The sequence below is a fragment of the Patagioenas fasciata genome, chromosome 10 (assembly GCF_037038585.1).
Source record: "Patagioenas fasciata isolate bPatFas1 chromosome 10, bPatFas1.hap1, whole genome shotgun sequence".
Classification (NCBI taxonomy): Eukaryota; Metazoa; Chordata; class Aves; order Columbiformes; family Columbidae; genus Patagioenas; species Patagioenas fasciata.
Genome location: NC_092529.1, coordinates 1,523,415 through 1,540,586, shown reverse-complemented (window position 1 = coordinate 1,540,586; position 17,172 = coordinate 1,523,415). Strand labels below are relative to the sequence as shown.

Here is a 17,172-nt window from a genome sequence, read left to right as displayed (position 1 = left end):
AGCACAACTTCACTGCATGAACAGCAATTACTCTGGTGTCTAATTTTGGTTCTCCCTGCTCATTACAGCACCAGCCGAGTGATCTGATGACTTTAATCTTGCCACTGTAATTACTGTAATGAGAGAAGGGCAAAGCTGGTTTTAATTACTACGGTAGTTCACTTCGCAGTAGAAAAATAAATTAGAAAACCCCTCAATGCTCTGTCACTTTACAATGATGATTGCTGCTGCCTCCTTTTTTTTTAATACTGGCATTTTCATAAGTACGGCATTTCATTTGTTTATTAATCTTGGGCTTTTGCACATCTGTTGTGTGATAAACTTATTTTTTTTCCCCAGTGATTCTCTCTTAATTGGCTCATTCTGAACAGCACCTGGAAAACAGCAGCTGCCACTGAGTAGCTGGGGTCACACGATGGCCCTTATTCTATTGCTGGTTTTGCTTCTGCTAAAGCTCCTGAATTCACTTTGTCCAAAGTCTCAGGTTTGGATTTGTTTTTCTTGTTTGTAACTTGGTTTTAGTGCTTTGATGTAGGATGTCGGGGTTAGTGCCGTTAAGTCAGCACTTCTGTGGTCCTGAAATCCAGAATTCGTTGAGTTAATGTGTTGTCTAAGCCTAAAAGCAATCTGAGTAGTTAATTACAGGCAGTTTCATGTGGTTAAAAATATCAACCAGGTCTACCCAAGCTATTAATCTTTATTTATCAAAATACATGCACCAAGTTCTAAAAAGAAAAAGTAATATTACAGTGTTTTGGTCGTTCCTATTAATTGGACATACGAGACCATTCTAAACAGACACACGATCAGTTTAATGTATCTTAAATGTGAAAAGCAACGTGACCCTGTAGTCTATCAAAATTCACAGAATTTGAATCTTTCATAAAAAAGAGAGAGCTGGTTCATAATTTATTACAGTGGCAGACCCAGTGCTGCGCCGTTATGTTTTCAGAATTCAGAACATTCATTTATACCTCTCAAAATGGAGACGGGAAGTTCTCATCCTGAGCCAGCGCGGGAATCAGAGCAGACTCCAACTCCTTCTGCTTCTGCAGGAGGCCCTGGAACCAGGGAGGGGAACAGCTGCCAATGTGCCTCAGTGGATATACGGAGAGAGATATATGTGTATATATATATGTATATATACACACATATATAACTTCGTGCTTACCTGGCGTAATTCTGAGAGTCCTTTGAGAATTGCTTGTTGTCTGTCTCTGATTTTGACAACATCAGGATTGAGCAGAGGATCTGGACCGTGATCAGAGCTGCAGATCTGTCGTGGCGTTTGGTAAGAATCTGAAATGCAAATCAAACCGGTCAGCAAAGCTCCCTCAATGCTGCGCTAACTCTGACGCACGAGGGTTTCACAGCTTAAAGTCAGGTTTTGGTTGCTAGCAGATTACAGTCACTATTTTTAAGTCAAATATCTCCAAACCCCAAATCTCTATACGATAACAGCAGAGATGTGCAAGCATACTTCATCAAACGGAAGCAGACAGAAAAGATGAACAAAAAATTGTGTTGCTTTTTAGTTTTTTTTTTTAAAAACTTTGTGTTTGTTTGACTAGTATTTGGTTGCACAGGTTTGCTGTACAGTGCTGTGACACCCACCCTCCTTAGTGCAAAATTCAGTACAAAACAGATACCAAACCCGTGGTAGCACTTTGGTACCATCGCTTCTACCCCAGCAGCTCCCCATCCGTCCCGGTACCGTTGCAGGGGCGATGCTGCGGGTCGTGGCTGGAAGGTGTGGTCACTGGGGCGGCGGGATCCAGGTAATAAACCTCATTTGTTCGCACGTAGGGAACGAACTGCGGGGAGGGGGCTCTGCCCGCCCCGGGGCTCTTCTCCCTTCTACCCGCGCTGCTGTGCGCCGCGAACCGAGCAGCGTGGACCGGGTGTTGCTGTACCGGGTACGATCTGTTCCTAACAGCTGGAACAGGCGGTGATTCAGATCTGTCCAAAACAATTACAGTTAAAGAAAAACGCAAACAATACTGCAGTGATGTGATCGATTTTCTCAAAGAGCAGAGAAAGAATCCTCAGAGGACTGGACTTCTGCTCATTTACTCTGCTTTTATACCTCTTGTGTTTTATACCTTTTATACCTCTTGTGTATTTTCAATAATAGACAATTAGATGTATCTAAATTCTTCTCCAAAACATTTAAAATCAGGAAAGAAAAACATATATTTCATTATTACTATATTTATACATTTCATTAGCACAGAGTACAGACATACATACCTTTCTTCATTCAAATGATTCTTATGAAATTGTTCTTCCTAGGAGAAAAACAAGAAGGTCACAAATAAAATAAAAAGCTCCATGCATTTTACCTTCAAATCTTTAACTTTTCAAGCCAACATTGTTGTGAATTCCCAAGCACTGTGTGACCCCAGTTCAGGGAACGGTGTTCAGCAAACACTCGCTAAATTAACCACCCCATTGTTCAGAGCGAGGCGTTCGTCACCTTCCTGACGCGCTGCTCCTTGTGCTTCGGATTGATTTCCTGGTGAGGTGAAGGGGATGGGTCTGAGCATCCCCCCTTTTTCGGGCAGAGGTTCCCAGGGGCGTTTCTTTCTACCAGCTGCAGCAGCTCCATCTGCCGTCTCACTTTGTTTTCCGCCCTCTGTTTCTGTAGCTGTTTCGGGTACCTTTCTGAGGCTGGAATGTACCTCTTCTCAGGCTTCTTTATGTTCCAGTCAGGTCTCTTGCTGGATTTCTCTGAAGGTTTAATTTGTCTTTCTTTTCTTGCATATAGTTCATATAGTTCACTGTAAATGCCACCAGTCTCTTTTCCTGAAATCTTATTTTTCTCTATATTCTGCATTTCCTTCTGGTATTTTTTACTGCTAGAGGGTTCTTGGTATTCTATGGAAATATCAGGAGACCCACAACACGCAGCTCTTTCCTCGGCAGATTCGGTGCAGGCTGAAATATTGAAGTCATCTAAAAAAAATACATATATTTTAAGTCCAAGTCTAAAGCCATTAGAATTACTCGTTTGACTTTTGTTTGCGTGTCAATCTACCATTGGTAATTCTATTAAAAATGTGGTTGTTATGGTTTTATAATGTTTTTTATTCTTTTGGATGTGGAAGACAGACAGGATCAGTAGAACCAAACCCCATAAGGGGTGGGGGGGGCTGGAGAATGAAATCAAGTCACCGGAAAACAAAATTTATGTCAAACGGAACTACATTATTTTAAAATGTAGAATTCCAGAATTATTGATAATGTTTCTGCCAATATTTTTAAGGATTTATCAGGAGCCCAGTCCTGCTCGATATCAAACCACATTACGCAAACCTGTGAACACGCGCACTGAAGACAACTACAAACACGTGGTAATCGCAGCGAGCCCCCGTTGCACACAGGGTGACTTTAATCTGTAACTGGTAATTAACAGCTACCGGGAAATTAAGAGAATATGGTGATATATTGTAATATTCTTCCTTAATGTCCATCAAGAGTAATTGAATCCAAGGGCCGCACACCTGTCTGCACGGCCGTGTCTTTCCGAGGAGAACGCTGCTGATCCGCCTGGCTCTGAACGCCAGCAGGAAAACGATGACTTTGATGGGAAATGTCCGTATGACCGTTTTCAAATTCTTTATCACCTAAAAAGAAATAAGGAAAATTGTTCAATTTAGTAACGCATGTTCCATTTAAACACTTATATCAAGTTGTCAGGCTGCTGTGGTTTAGAATTCGAAGTGAGACTGAGAACTGGGCTTCGGATCCCAATACTCAACCTTTTTCACTGCAAATCTAATTGATAGGTCTGAACATTCCCTACACATTCCTGATAATTTCTTTATATTATATCTCTTCCTTAATGCAATACAGTATTTGAAGCTTACTAAACCGGAGTATTCTCCATAGGAGTTAACACTGGTATTTGTTTGGAAAGCTCTTTAAATAAGCTGAAATGAAAAGTGGTTCACGAAGCAAAGGAGCAAATTCTGCCCCAATGCAGAAGGGCAAACCAACCCAACCCAAGGTCCCCACCGAGCACAAACAGACGAGTACTTACCCACACTGAGGTTCTTCTGCAGTCTGGAAATGTCGTGTCCCTTCTGCACCAAGTCTCGAATGCGCTGTTCTTGTTTTAATCTCTGCGCTAATTCTTGAGCTTTCTGCATTGTCTGATAAAGCTCATTTGTTTTAAGAGTCACGAGTTCCTTTAAAAAATAATACATATATATATGTGACCCTTTATTTTGAGAATAAAATTAGTAGGATTATTTAATCTCCATGTAATCCTCAAGGCTTACGTGTATTCTTGTTTTAAGTAAAGCCTTTTTGCTAAAAAAAACCCCAACTAGGGGAGTAGATGCAATATATAGCCTTCACGATTATAACAATGAATTCAGAACCTCTGCTGTGCTAACAAAAAATGGATGTTTCTGCATTATTTAAAACTAAATTCCATTTTTGCCAGTTCTTATCCATTTCTCTTCCAGTAAAGGCCCTTGTCCAAAAAAAGATACCTGCCTCTTAACTCGTACGGTGTTACAAGTTTGTTACGTGAAGGAACTGATTCTGGTTTCAAGTGTCTAAGAAGTTTCAGATAGTTTTAGTTTCAAAATGATGAGGCCACACCATTTTGAAACTGAAGAACAAGAACCATTTTCCTCAAAACCCATTACAGACCATCTGCGCTAAAGAAAATGCAAAAACCCCACCTCCTTTTGTTTTTGCCTCAGCACATCTTCCTCAAACTGCTGCTGCAATTGTGCTTTCTCCCGTGCCAGGCGCTCTTCTTCCTCTTGTTCTTCCCATCTTCTCTGCTCTTCCTCCAGCTGTTTCTTCTTCCGTTTTTCCTCAACCTGAGCCATTATTGCCTTCTAGGAATAACAGAAAACAAAGGAAAATTAAAGATATAACATTCAAGGTATTATGATCTATATATGCATATATTTCCACCATATGCGTATAATTGGATTTGGACAAATACATTAAAATAATCAAGACATTTTCTTTCCATTTTGTTTCTTTTGATTTCTCACGAGAAAGGTAGCAAGGCAGCTGCCTTCCTTTCTTTTCGAGAGAACCACCAGCCCAATAAAGCAGTGTAATCTGAAGCATTAAAGTCCCTCACTGGACTCTGGCATTAAATCTCACACTATAGTCGTGACAACACTACCTTTCATCCTTTCTTCTCATTAAAATAGTGTCGGTAAACCAGAATTCTACCTGATGCTCCAACTGTTTCTGCCGCCGCCTGTCTCGCTCTTCGATCTGGGCAGGGTCCAGGAGAGCTGTCATTGAACGCAGGAAACTAGGCCAGACAAGCATGAAAGTGTTTTTAATCATAAGAAAATAATCATAAAGCCTTTCTTAGAATCAGTTAGATTGCAAGTGATATTTTCATATTAAGGTTTTCCCATTGTATTAATTTACAATCATGAAACTCATTTTACTAAACAACAAAGTAGTGTTATTTACAGTAACTTTTAATAATGAACAATGGAAGCACTTGTGTATTTCAAAAGTGAAACAACAGGTGTTTCTGAAAAAAAGCAAAAGCCAAATGAATAAGATCCAAAGATGAGATTTAAAGAATCTCATTATTCTTTTTTTTTTAATTTCTGGGGAAGCCTCAGAAATGTGCTGGCTCAGACCGTTATCCTGCGGAAGCTCACCCACCTGACTTTCTGACCGTGTTCCAAAGCGCTGGTTTTAGCAGCTTTTTCTGCATTTCCCACCTTTGAGGGCATGAGGTTGCCTAAAGCTGCAGGTGAAAAAGGGTGAACAAAAGCAGTCAGCTCCTTAGGGCCAGGGGACAGGCAAAGGCTGTCAGGCTGCTCTGGGTACCTCCCGGGGAAGGGGTGCTGTGCATTAGCACTAAGCTGGTTCTTTACAGAATCAAAATGCATTGCCCATCTGTCATGCTCTTCAGCCTGAATAAATATGAAGCAACAACAACAAAAAAGGAAACGCGCTGAATGACACTGTAAGTATGGTTAATAAAACAGACAATACACATTCTGTAAAACAGGAACACTAGAAAAGTTCTGTTAATGTGGCTACAATACAGACAGTAGTTAAAGCCCTGAACGGGAAAACAGAAATCTTCCTGTTGCTTAAAATGCAAACAAGATCAGAAATTATACTGCTGATCCATAGACTCGGTCAGCAAAAACATACTGCTAGTGTATTTTCAGGGAAAAAAATATCAAGTTAACATGGATTCAGGCTTTTTGGTACTGTTGCCTCAAAACTTGCATTCTGTGGGAAAAAAAACCAAACCATAATCTAATGTCATCAACTTTCTGGGAGTCTTCTCCTTAAACAAAAATTCCCTTCGTCAGGAAAGTTTCACATCTATTTTAAAAGAAGCAAGAAAAATCTTAGTCCAAATTATGAGAATCCAAATTATTCTTCCTCCTGTTCCCTGAGTTTTGCTCCCTTTGCACACCCTGTAAAGCAGAAGCAGATCAGAGTAGCTGGAAAACCTAGTTTATTCTAATACACGTCTGTGGTGCAATATGCAGAAGGATTGAGAGTATAACACACAACCTGAAAAAGAAATTATTGAAGAAAAAGAGATGAAGTGCACATTAACTTCCTTTCAAAAACAGACTAGAAGCAAGATTACTGTTGGGTTACTCACTGGTGACTGCAACCACCTTCCCACTGCACAGCTGTCAAATGAAAAAACAAGCCAGCTAATGAACAAACCCTTCACAGCTGTGTTCCCTTTGCACTTAAAAAGCTCAGTTTACAGAGGAAACTTGATGCCTCCAACAACTCAAGAAATGAAGAGGCTTGTGTTGTGTGCAGGTATGTAACCAACCTTAGCAACGAAGGGATTGTTGTTTTGGGGAGGGTGGGTAGGAAATCTCTCTTCTAGTATTACAAACTATAGAATTAAAATGAAGAATTTCTGTCAAGAACTATGTAATTGCTGTGAATTCTTCAGTGGAGAGTAAAAACTGTAGCCTTTTAATCTAGAAGGCCACAGACAATGAACATTCATATGTTTTGTTAACAAAGATTCTTGTTAATTAATAACACAGAACACCCCACGGTTCTCATGCGTGGTGAAAGATGCAGTCCTAGGGTTAAAGCTGAGTACAGTAACTTAGAAATCCAGATTCTAGCAGTAGTGGAATCTCCCTGCACGTTCCTTCGCTTCAAAGGACAGAGTCTTCGAAAGAGTGTGACAGTATCAGGCTGTACAAGAATACAGACTGTTCCGCTAACCTTAAAACTACTAATATAGTAGCAATAGTAACATGTAAGGGAAAGGAGTCAGCTTCTATAGGAAGAACTTCCAGGGGTAAAAGATACATTGACCAAGTTGGCCAATTGTGACAACATTAAAAGTCTCCAGGTATCCCACCTGCAAAGCAATTGTAAGAGACCGACGTTCAACAGCCGGGAAAAAACAAAGGGTAAAAAAGGTAACGCTAATTTCTTCAATACTTTTTTGAGTGCAAGCGTTCAAAAGCGTTTCATAAGAGTGTATGTGTGTGCATATATATCCCTATCAAATTTTATTTCTTGAGCAGGATGTGACCACCACTGTGACACACTGTAGTTGCCTATACTTTCCTTATCTCCTATATAGCAGTAATCTACAGAAAACGTCTTTTTACAAAGTGTATGGCCAGTGTCTCCACAAGACCTTACAAACCCCAGAGCTTTTACACAATGGTGGGAAATGATAGTAATATCTGTAGCAGTATGAGTGTTTTACTCTCTGCAGCAAGCAGTCCAACCCATCCCAGCAGACACAGTCTGTTCTCTGCTACCAAAATTCTGGAACAGCTGCTGGCTGAATGTTCAGATTGTCCTATGGACTTACAGTGAAAATCTGGATGTGCTACAAGTACTTCCACCTTTGTCCCTACTCTACAATTTCATCTTTTATTTCTTAGAACAAAAATGGAAAGAACAACTTATTCCAAAAAGTCCCTCTAAACCACAGGTACCTTTGATAAACTAAGTTTCTCTTCTATTTTTCGTAGCTTAGCTTCTTCCTTCTGTTTGTCCAGCTCTTCAAGCCACTTTTTCTGTTGCTCGTGCTTCAAAGCACTAAAAGGTCGTTCCTGTGGCACAGCTTCCTGAAATAAGAGAAGTGGGACAAAACATTCAGTACCTTGTCTTGCCACATAATAGAGACTTGGCAGAAAACTCTGGCTTCAGTTGCTTGGTATAAGTGGCCTATTCTCTTGCACAAAAAAATGCATGGAAGTTTGTAACTGTAGCAAGTGTCTGAGTGCTCCATAAAAATGCTTCAGTTGTTAGAAAAATGCTGAATAAGCCTGTCTTTGAATACTATTCTAACTTGAGACATCAGCTTCTCACTTCAAAAACCATGACTTACGTCATGAATAAAAATTGCCGCCCTCTTCCTATGGTTCACTGCTCAGTCTGTGTTTCCGGTAGATTCAGCATCATGATCTAATTAGTAGTGATTTGTCTCAAGTAAATTTTAAATAGTATCTGCTCTTCCTGTTTCTTAATGGATATCTGTATTTTTTAATGAACTCTATTGGCACTGAGAACTTTAAATACCACCTGATGAAAGCCACTCTTCAATTAGTGCCTACTAGCAGTAACTCAGAAACTACTTCTTGAACCTTCTGTCATCAATACATTTTTTTAAAGTCTTATATTTGATAGGTTCCTGTTCTCTATTCCTTTAATGCATACTTAAAAGTTAAATCACACTTCAGCTCACACCTCTAGCACTGTTCCTCATATAAGTCTTGAAAATGCTCACATCAATATTTTAATAAACATTCGGACACAGGTCTTTACATAGAGTGAAAAGGTCTATACTGAATTCTTCTGGCTTTAAAGAACTACTGAAGAGAATACATCTGGTGTCAAAAATCAGGAAAAAAATGCTGCATGCAATTTCAGATCTTACCCCTAAAACAAATGCTGTGAGGTTGGCAGCTGGAAAGTCCACACTGAAATCTGCAGGCTGCCCAGCTGGAGCACAGGAAACACTCAGTGGGCCCTGAGGAGCCTCTGTGGTTAAAGCAGCTGTACAGACAGAGCCTTCCCCAGGGGGAGTTATTGACTCAGCTGGAAACAATGCCTGCAAGTAAAGTGACAAGTCAGTTGTTTAAGATTTGATTTATTTAGTTCACCTGTTTTGTACTAAATAGCCTTCAACACCTAACAAACTTCTAGAAACTGCTATTCATTAAAACTTCAGTCAAAACTTGTAACTAAGCATCTCATATCCAGTATTTCTTAATTATGTAGATGAAAATAAATTCTTATGGGGCAGCCTGGTAACTTTTCTAGGGATGCTGAATATGCCACAAAAATGGCAATTTGCTGGAATAACTGATAGCGTGTACAACCCTAACTTCTGTTTAACAGCCATCAATTTCACTGGTGAAGCAGTCTCATCTCTTTATCTGAAACTGTATTGTCAGAGTGACAGCTGACTTTTTAAAAGGCAGTTTAGAGTAAAAGTCAAATTGCTATGCTTATTATGTTAGCAAATACATGTGGGAGCTCATGAACAATGTAAATAATTGTATAACCAGGAATTACATTTGAGACTGTTCCTCAAAACAGAACTGGACAAGGTTTATACCTTTTAGCTAGGAACCAACATGGAAAGACAGGAATGGGTTGTTCATGCTACAGAGCTCTTAATTTGTGAAGATAAAAAGTGCAGCAGTAGGTGTGAAACAGGGAGTTTCAGCAATTCATGCCATGGAAGTGCTTAAAGTGACCACTAAGACTGGATTCATATAAAAAAATCTTGTATGAATTAGAACAGCTCTGGACCAGTGCTGTGGAAGCTGTGTGCTCGTCAGTGTTAATGGATAGCCTTACCTTATCTGGATCAGGCGTTTCCACCTTCTCTTTATGGGTTTTATTATTGCCGGGTTTTGCCCAGAAACATCCCACCTCTCCCTCCAAAGCTTCCTTCAGTTTCTTTTTCAGGGCTACCTGTTCATCTTTAAAAAAAAAAAAAAAAAAAGAAAACCCCACCGAACCCCACCTGTAGTCAGAGTTCCTAATACACACGTGGAGCAGGTTACTTTATTTTAAAAGGCAGCAATGCACATCTCCCCTGTAATTTTGCTTGTAAAGTGGACTAAAAGAGTGAGTAACCATTGTCTGACTGATCAGCCTAAACATGACACTGCTCCTAAGAGGATGGCAGCTGAGTCTCTGCCCAGAGATGTGAAGGTAACTGGGGAATGTCTGAGAAGACTGAAGGCTTAACAATGTCCCAGGGGAAGAGGGAAAGCTAAGAGAAATAACTAAGTATTTAAATTCCCTCCATTTTATTATACCAGGTTTGGACTACTGTAATATTATTTGAATCCAACAGAGCTATACATGGAAGCCACTGACAATGCAAAATCAAATCCAGAAACCAGGCAGCCTGCGCCTGAGCGGAAAACAAAACACTCCTGCATGTGAATCCTAAAAAGCTTCATTTGTCAAGAGAGAATTTACTACTGCGTTAAGCATTTTGATTTTATGACGGAGATGCCCCTTGGCTGGTGATGGGGCAGGGCTGCAAACTATTTCAATTTTGAATTGCAATTTGATACATTCAGTCATGCTTGTAGATGGAGGTGACACTTTGCCCATTAAAACAAAACAAATTATTTTTTTAATGATAATGGCTATCAACTACTGGCAGAATGTGACAACATCAGTGGCAAATAACTCCTACAATAGGAAGCATAACTGAATATAGTTCTTTGATAATACTTATTTGGTTAAGAAGCTTTTTTGCAAGAATTTACAGATAATCTTTGCATAAAACTTTGAAATGGAAGAATTTTAATCTGTCTTGGAGACTGATAAAACTGTACTTTTCAATTTGTAGCAACTGCACTGAGTAAATTTAAAAGAGAATAAGGAACACAAAGTTTCTTGGCACTGAATGCAATAAATTTATCACAAATATATTCTGTATATCATAAGTACCTAATTCCTTCTTCCACTGGGTCTTTCTAAATTCTAGCAAGGCTTTCTCCCCTTCTCTTTCACCCAAGGTACTAAACATGTCAGCAGGTTTCCAGGAATCCTTTCTAGAGGAGAGAAGAAAAAAAGAATTTTACCTAAAACCCTAATCTGTTCACTTTAGAGATAACAAATCCTTATTGGAAATACAGTTTTTGTAGATAGTAACACAGATCTACGTACGTAACTTTCTGTCCCAGCTGTGGATATCCTTCTTGTTTCTTGCTTGAATCGGAGTTAGTTTCATCTGGAACAGGTGGAGCTTCACAAGGTTTGTGAAGCAATGCTACACTGTTTATCTCTGATGCCTCATTAGTAGCTGTGGTAGAATAAAAAAATATATAAATATATGACCATGAAACTTTCTTCAGCATTGAGTAAATACTTTGAAAACAGCAGAAAGTTGCAAATTCCCCACTGCTTAACAAAACTGTTTTCAGCCCTGCTTGTATAGTTAAGGTGCGCAAGTTAAAACTTCAGAGGGCATTTTTAGAATGCCAGACTTAAAGTCACACTTAAAACTTGGCTAAGAGCTCGGCCTTTGGGACTCAATTGCACTGTGTCTTATTCTTGGTGGCAAAGAGCTGATCCATAATAGCAAACAGTATTTTGTCTGAGACCATTAAACATAAGAGTAACACCTCTACAGCCTGCAAATAAACTTTAGTTATGAACTCAAAGTTGAGCTTTCACAGTTTGCTCAGTTCACATGAAACTAACACGACTATCAGTATCTTACCCATTTCCTCTTGCTTTTCATTATGAGTCTCAGAAATGCTTCTAGTTCCTCCTTTTATTGTCATCAATATCTGCTGAAGCTGTTCTTGTGTTAAACACGCCAAACTTCTGAGGTCTTCAGCTGACACGTGTGGAGTTTGAGGTTTCTGTTTACTTATTGTAACAACATCAGGATTCTCTGATGCAGGACATCTGTTTGTGCTGCCTCTTTGGAAAATCAAAGAGTGATCTCTGGTTGTGGTTTCACGCGTGGAGTGTTTAGTAACTTGCAGCTTTTCACCTTTTGTCATTGATAAGCTTGATTCACTTCTTGGTTTCATCAAGTTTTCCTGCTTGATATCAGTATTTTGTGTGGAATGCAGAACATGCCCAGTATTCCTTAGTCTCAAGGCCTGCTTAGGTGCTCTGGCTTTATTACCCATCTGTTAAAGCAACAGGATTTCAACACATATTAACTAAGGAAATACAATTGCATGGGTGACAAATGAAAAGAAGATTGAAGGAACAAACAAGTGTCATTTTTCTTCTCTGTTACATCAGTAGCAACTAATGAAATATCTCAATGAGTACTGGGAATACTTTGGAAGAGAATACAGCATGCAAATTTAAATATTTTAAAATGACAATATGAAAAATGAGTTTATATAGCACAACATTTAAAAGAATTAATAAACATTAACTGTTTTTCTTTGGTGTTTCTGAATCCTGGCTTCGAACAGGTATGTTTTCAACATACAGCCAGTATTATTTCAATCTGGATTTTTTCCATTCTGTACTAAAGTGTTATCATTTTCAAGGTCCTTGATGTACACTTGTAATTATTTCCTATGTTTCGAGGCTTTTTTCTGCTTTCTTTCCTTCCCCAACTCACCACATTCTAGTTCACTTGGGGCAAACAGCCTGTATAACTAAACTGGAACTTAAACACGCTTCAGGTCCCTATTTTACCAGAATCCCTCTAAAGTCTCTGAAAGTTCTGATATATGTGATTTCCTGTGCTGTTGTAACTTATTGGAAAAGTAAATTAAAGCGTTTTGCAAAGGTAAAAGTAGCCATAGAACTTTGAATTAATCCTTTTTAACAGCTATTACGACCCTGAGAAATACGTATTTATCTTTCATAAACATCATTGATTACAAGTATCTAGACAGTTCAAATGTGTTCTCAAATTTCTGTATTAACAAATTAACTAGTTAATTTGTGTGCTCAAACAAAAGAAGTCATTTTTCCACTTACCTTCATTGCAGGTTTTGATTTACCTTTTGGGAAACAAATACAAACATATGAGAGAAGTATTTAATCACAACTTCCTCCTGAAATACAATCTTGAGAAGTTAGTAAATTGTGATATTAATCTGATTTTTGTAAGGCTGGGGGAAAGTATCTTCCCCAGAATATCTGCCCCAATTAGTTCAGTTTACTTTTTTGCAATTTCAGTTTACACATTTAAAAAGTCTGTTGGAAAAAAGGCTGGATCTATTCCAGTAACTATTTCCAGTTTTATACAGATCTAATAAAATCATTGTGCCAGTCTGACCTTGCCCTGTTCTTCATTCTGTTTCTCAGAGAGCCCTGTGGTAATGGCTTATTTTTGTTCATTGTGATTTTTCAGGTTGCTTTCTGTGTCACATTCTTTCCCATCTGACTACATGATGATATCTGTCTCCACCACTGACAGCCTAAAGAAACAATACTTGCAGAATCACACCATCTATTATTGTTCCCCTGACCTATGCCCTGAAATAGTCTTGTCTTTCAACACAAATACTAGAGGATGCATAGAGGTGTAGTGGTCTCAAAAATAATACTAAATACTAAAAACAATAATAAAGAATATTATAATATTAATAGATGGGATGTGGTACTAAACACAAGAAATCCTGCACATATGGCTAATGGAAAAGGGGGGAAAAATAGTCGGGATGATATTTTAGCGGAACACATCTGCTGGAAACAAAGCTGCTTCAGCTGCACTACGCAGTTATAGCTCTAGCAGTGGTTGTGGCACATTTTGCGCTGGTACCACCTATATATTTTTCTTCCATTACCAATTAAAGACACTAGAGAATACTAACTGTTCTTGAAGTCTACAAAACCCCCCTGTTAATAGTTTCCAACCTAGATGAACATTTTAAAACTTGGGAGCGTGCTGAGTTGTCCTGCAGAGACAAGCACTAAATCCTGCACTGATAATGTTGCGATGGTAAAGGTGTTCTGTGGTTATGTTTACCACTGGGTTCTCAATCACTCAGCCCTCACCTGAGTAGGCAGAAGTGACTTTTTTTGGCTTCTTTCTGGCTATTGAAAAACTAAATAAGGTGGGATTCTATGTGCTGTGCAAACACAACGTCTCTGTGGAAAGGAGAAAGAAACATAAATAGGGTCTTTGCCTTCACAGTGGGGAGATGTATAACATGGATCTCTGAAGTGCTGCTTATGGAGCTGTTGTTTGTTTGGTTTCCTTTCATTGTTGTTGGTAGGGTTTTTTTGTAATTTTTGTTTGGTTTTATTTTTGTGTAAAAGAAAAACAATTATCCCAAGTATTATAGCAGCTTAAGCTACTACAGAATAATCCTACTTTAGCCTTTAAGACTGTTAGCAGTATTTGACAGTGCAGAAAACTGAAACTCAGCAGTAATACAATTTGATGCAATTTTTGACATAATACAATTCAATGCAAGGAAGTGCTGTTTATGTCAGTTGTGTAAAACGTGTTAATTTCTGGAGAAGACTGCTTGTTCAAGGCTGGGTCAAAGTCAAAGATAATGCTTTATTTTGGAGCACTCTCGAATGTACCCTGGCCCTACCCAGCCAATGATGCTATTGTTGGAAAAAACTGAAAATCATAGTGTTGCTATTTCCGAGGTGTTGCAAGGTTTTGTTTCCAGTAGACTGGTCTTCTTTACTGACTCAAAATACCCCCAAACGCCTCATTAGACAGCTCTCTGGTAAAAGCAGAATGTGAAATATAATTTAAAGGGCATTAAATGGAGAATGTATCCTGATTGCTATATAGAACAGTTAGGGAAAGTGGACTTCTTGTAAAGAAACTTGACAAATCACAAAAACAGAATTTAATGTTTATTTATGAACATATACTGGAAAAGTCTATCTCAGGTGGTAGTAATGAGATCTGGCCTAAATAAACTGCTTATTGAAATGTATAAAGATTGACTGCTAAATACTGAAGCTGCTTTAGAGTCAGAAATATCACTGTAACTATGTAATTCTGTGTAATTTATGTGGCAAGTAACTAGGCCTCTTTCTCCTTGGTAAGGTGCTATAAAGTTACAGAAATTATCAAGTTCTGCCAGTTAATATCTAATAGTACTTAATTTTTTTATGAATGCAGAGAAAAGCTGTGAAGAGTCCAGACTATTTGACAGCTCTTCACCAGTGAACGGACTACTCAGAAGTTCAGTATCAACCTACTCTCCAGTATCAGGCTGGTGAGTAAGAGGACTTGTAAATGACAATGCACAAATATTCTTCCTAATTGGAATAATATTTCCATAACACTATGTTTCATGTTGCTTGGATCTGAAGTTTAACTTCAATAAGCTTTAAAGATTACTTAAGATAAATGATTTTTAAAAATACCAGAAGCAGCTAAAATTAGCCTGGGTTTTCCATCCAGTATTTCAGTCTCAAGCTTCAGTCCATCTCTGTAAAATGAGAGAGAGAGAGAGGAATCTGAGATATGAAGTCATCTGATAATGGCAAGGTTTTTACATTAATAACAAGGACAATTTTATAACACTGTATTTATTGTTGGTCCAGATATTCTTTCATATCCCAAGTTTCCCACGTTTGTGAGAAGTTACTTAATACAAAGAAATCAACAGGTCTTGAAGAGGGTGTATTTTTATTATAGATTCTGGAAAATTTTTATTTGCATGTTACAAAGTAGATGCTCCCACTGAAGGTGCCACTCTGTATTGTCAACGTGCCTGCCCCAAGGATTAAACAGGCCAACAACATAAACTGTGAGCTACAAAAAATGCTGAATGAGTCTGAATGCCAGCACTGACCACAAAGAGGGTCTGTATTCTGAAAACAGTCTTCAATTGTGCTTCCATGCAGAACAGTCCACATTTCTATGTGGAACAAACGTTACTGTAAGGGTTTTTAAAAAAATAAAAAGTTGGCAGTGCTCAGGTGTATGAGTGCAAAGTACTCGCTTCTCTTTTTCTTCCATGCACTAATTTGAGAAAATCTTATATGACAATTAATATTCAAAATAATGCTTATCTTCAAGCTCCCTTTCATTAAAATATATATATCCAATACGTCTAAAGCTAGTATGTGTCTTTCTAATTAAGACAGCAGCACAGAAGTGCCCCAAGTTGTAACTTGAGACCTTCAAATCACAGATGGCAGCTGAGCTGAGCCCAGCACCTGCTCATCTCGGTTGGTGCTTTGTGTCGGTGGGGCTGCGAAACGGGGCTCATTACATGAGTCAGACATTATATGACATAATTTTAATACATTGCATGAGCTATAAAACAAGAGATTGCACCTAAGGAGTCATGAGAAGCAACCTAAAGTCTAGGAAGAAGTGATGATGCATTCAGTGTTCAAAGCTTGCTAGCTCTCTATCAATTTTACCCATACCTAGCACAAATTTAGTGTCTGCTCCCTTGTTGAGAAAAAAAAATTCATACTACACTTTCTAGGCATTCATCAGGAGCTCAGCAGAGCAGTAATGAGATGAACTGGTGCCTAAATTAGGCTCTTATTGTGGTGCTACAGGTGTTACCATTCCAGTCTCAGATGAAAGGGGTTCTTGGGAGTTTGTCTTTTGGTGAAGTTAAATTATAGCAGGTGTTTCTGAAATCTGTGTGTTCAGTTGGGGAGTCAAATAATCACCCCCTAAACCCGCTTTCCAGAGCCCTTCCCGAGGCCTCCCCAGAGCAAGCTGTCACCCCGGCCTCGCCGCGCAGGTCGTTCCGCTCCACAGAGCCCCGACCCGCCGCGCCGGGAAAGGCCGGGCTGCTCCCCAGGCAGCGCCGCGTCCCAGCCGGCGGGACCGGCCCCGCTGCCAGCCCAGCGAGCCCCCTCGTCCGTCCTCACCCCAGGTTCATGGCGCGGTCCTCGGCCCGTCCGTCCTCACCCCAGGTTCATGGCGCTGAGGAGACGCCCGCGCATCCCGCGCTCTGTGTACAGCGGTTGCCGACCCCGCGCAAGGAGCCGGGAGGCGATAGGCTCTCGGTGCAGCCAATGGGATGCTCGCACACTGCGGAGTGCGGGGCCTTGTGGGGAATGGAGTCCGACCGCCGGGACATTCAGCGTTTGGTCACGTTCAATAAAACGCCTCGGAGCCAGTTTGGATCTTTTACTATTCGAGATGGCACTTAAGCTTATGAATAAAGCCAAATGCTGCCTGAAATCCTTCATTTCGAAGGAGTGCCCGCTCCTCACTCACTCGCTCCCTTGTCGAGGAAAAAATAATTCCTCCTGTGC

At 39.5% G+C, this 17,172-nt stretch overlaps 1 protein-coding gene across 6 annotated transcripts; it reads right to left on the bottom strand.

Moving 5' to 3' along the window:
• Positions 1 to 21: 21 nt before the first annotated feature.
• Positions 22 to 16,900, bottom strand: CCDC66 (coiled-coil domain containing 66). 6 transcript variants are annotated; one of them, XM_065845420.1, is made up of 20 exons: positions 16,783 to 16,900; positions 15,310 to 15,374; positions 12,946 to 12,968; positions 11,711 to 12,131; positions 11,155 to 11,290; positions 10,936 to 11,039; positions 9,823 to 9,947; positions 8,894 to 9,067; positions 7,950 to 8,081; positions 5,659 to 5,912; positions 5,206 to 5,290; positions 4,695 to 4,856; positions 4,043 to 4,190; positions 3,504 to 3,626; positions 2,477 to 2,955; positions 2,251 to 2,288; positions 1,715 to 1,959; positions 1,172 to 1,299; positions 975 to 1,061; positions 22 to 113 (listed from the first exon to the last, which is right to left on the bottom strand). In XM_065845420.1, exons 1-19 carry the CDS (start codon positions 16,791 to 16,793, stop codon positions 978 to 980), a joined length of 2,937 nt encoding a protein of 978 aa, XP_065701492.1. In that variant the 5' UTR covers positions 16,794 to 16,900; the 3' UTR covers positions 22 to 113; positions 975 to 977. The 6 variants fall into 6 exon arrangements, with proteins under 6 accessions (XP_065701492.1, XP_065701491.1, XP_065701490.1 ...); XM_065845419.2 differs by lacking the exon at positions 22 to 113 and adding an exon at positions 193 to 576; XM_065845418.2 differs by lacking the exon at positions 22 to 113 and having other exon boundaries at positions 680 to 1,061.
• Positions 16,901 to 17,172: the final 272 nt, after the last annotated feature.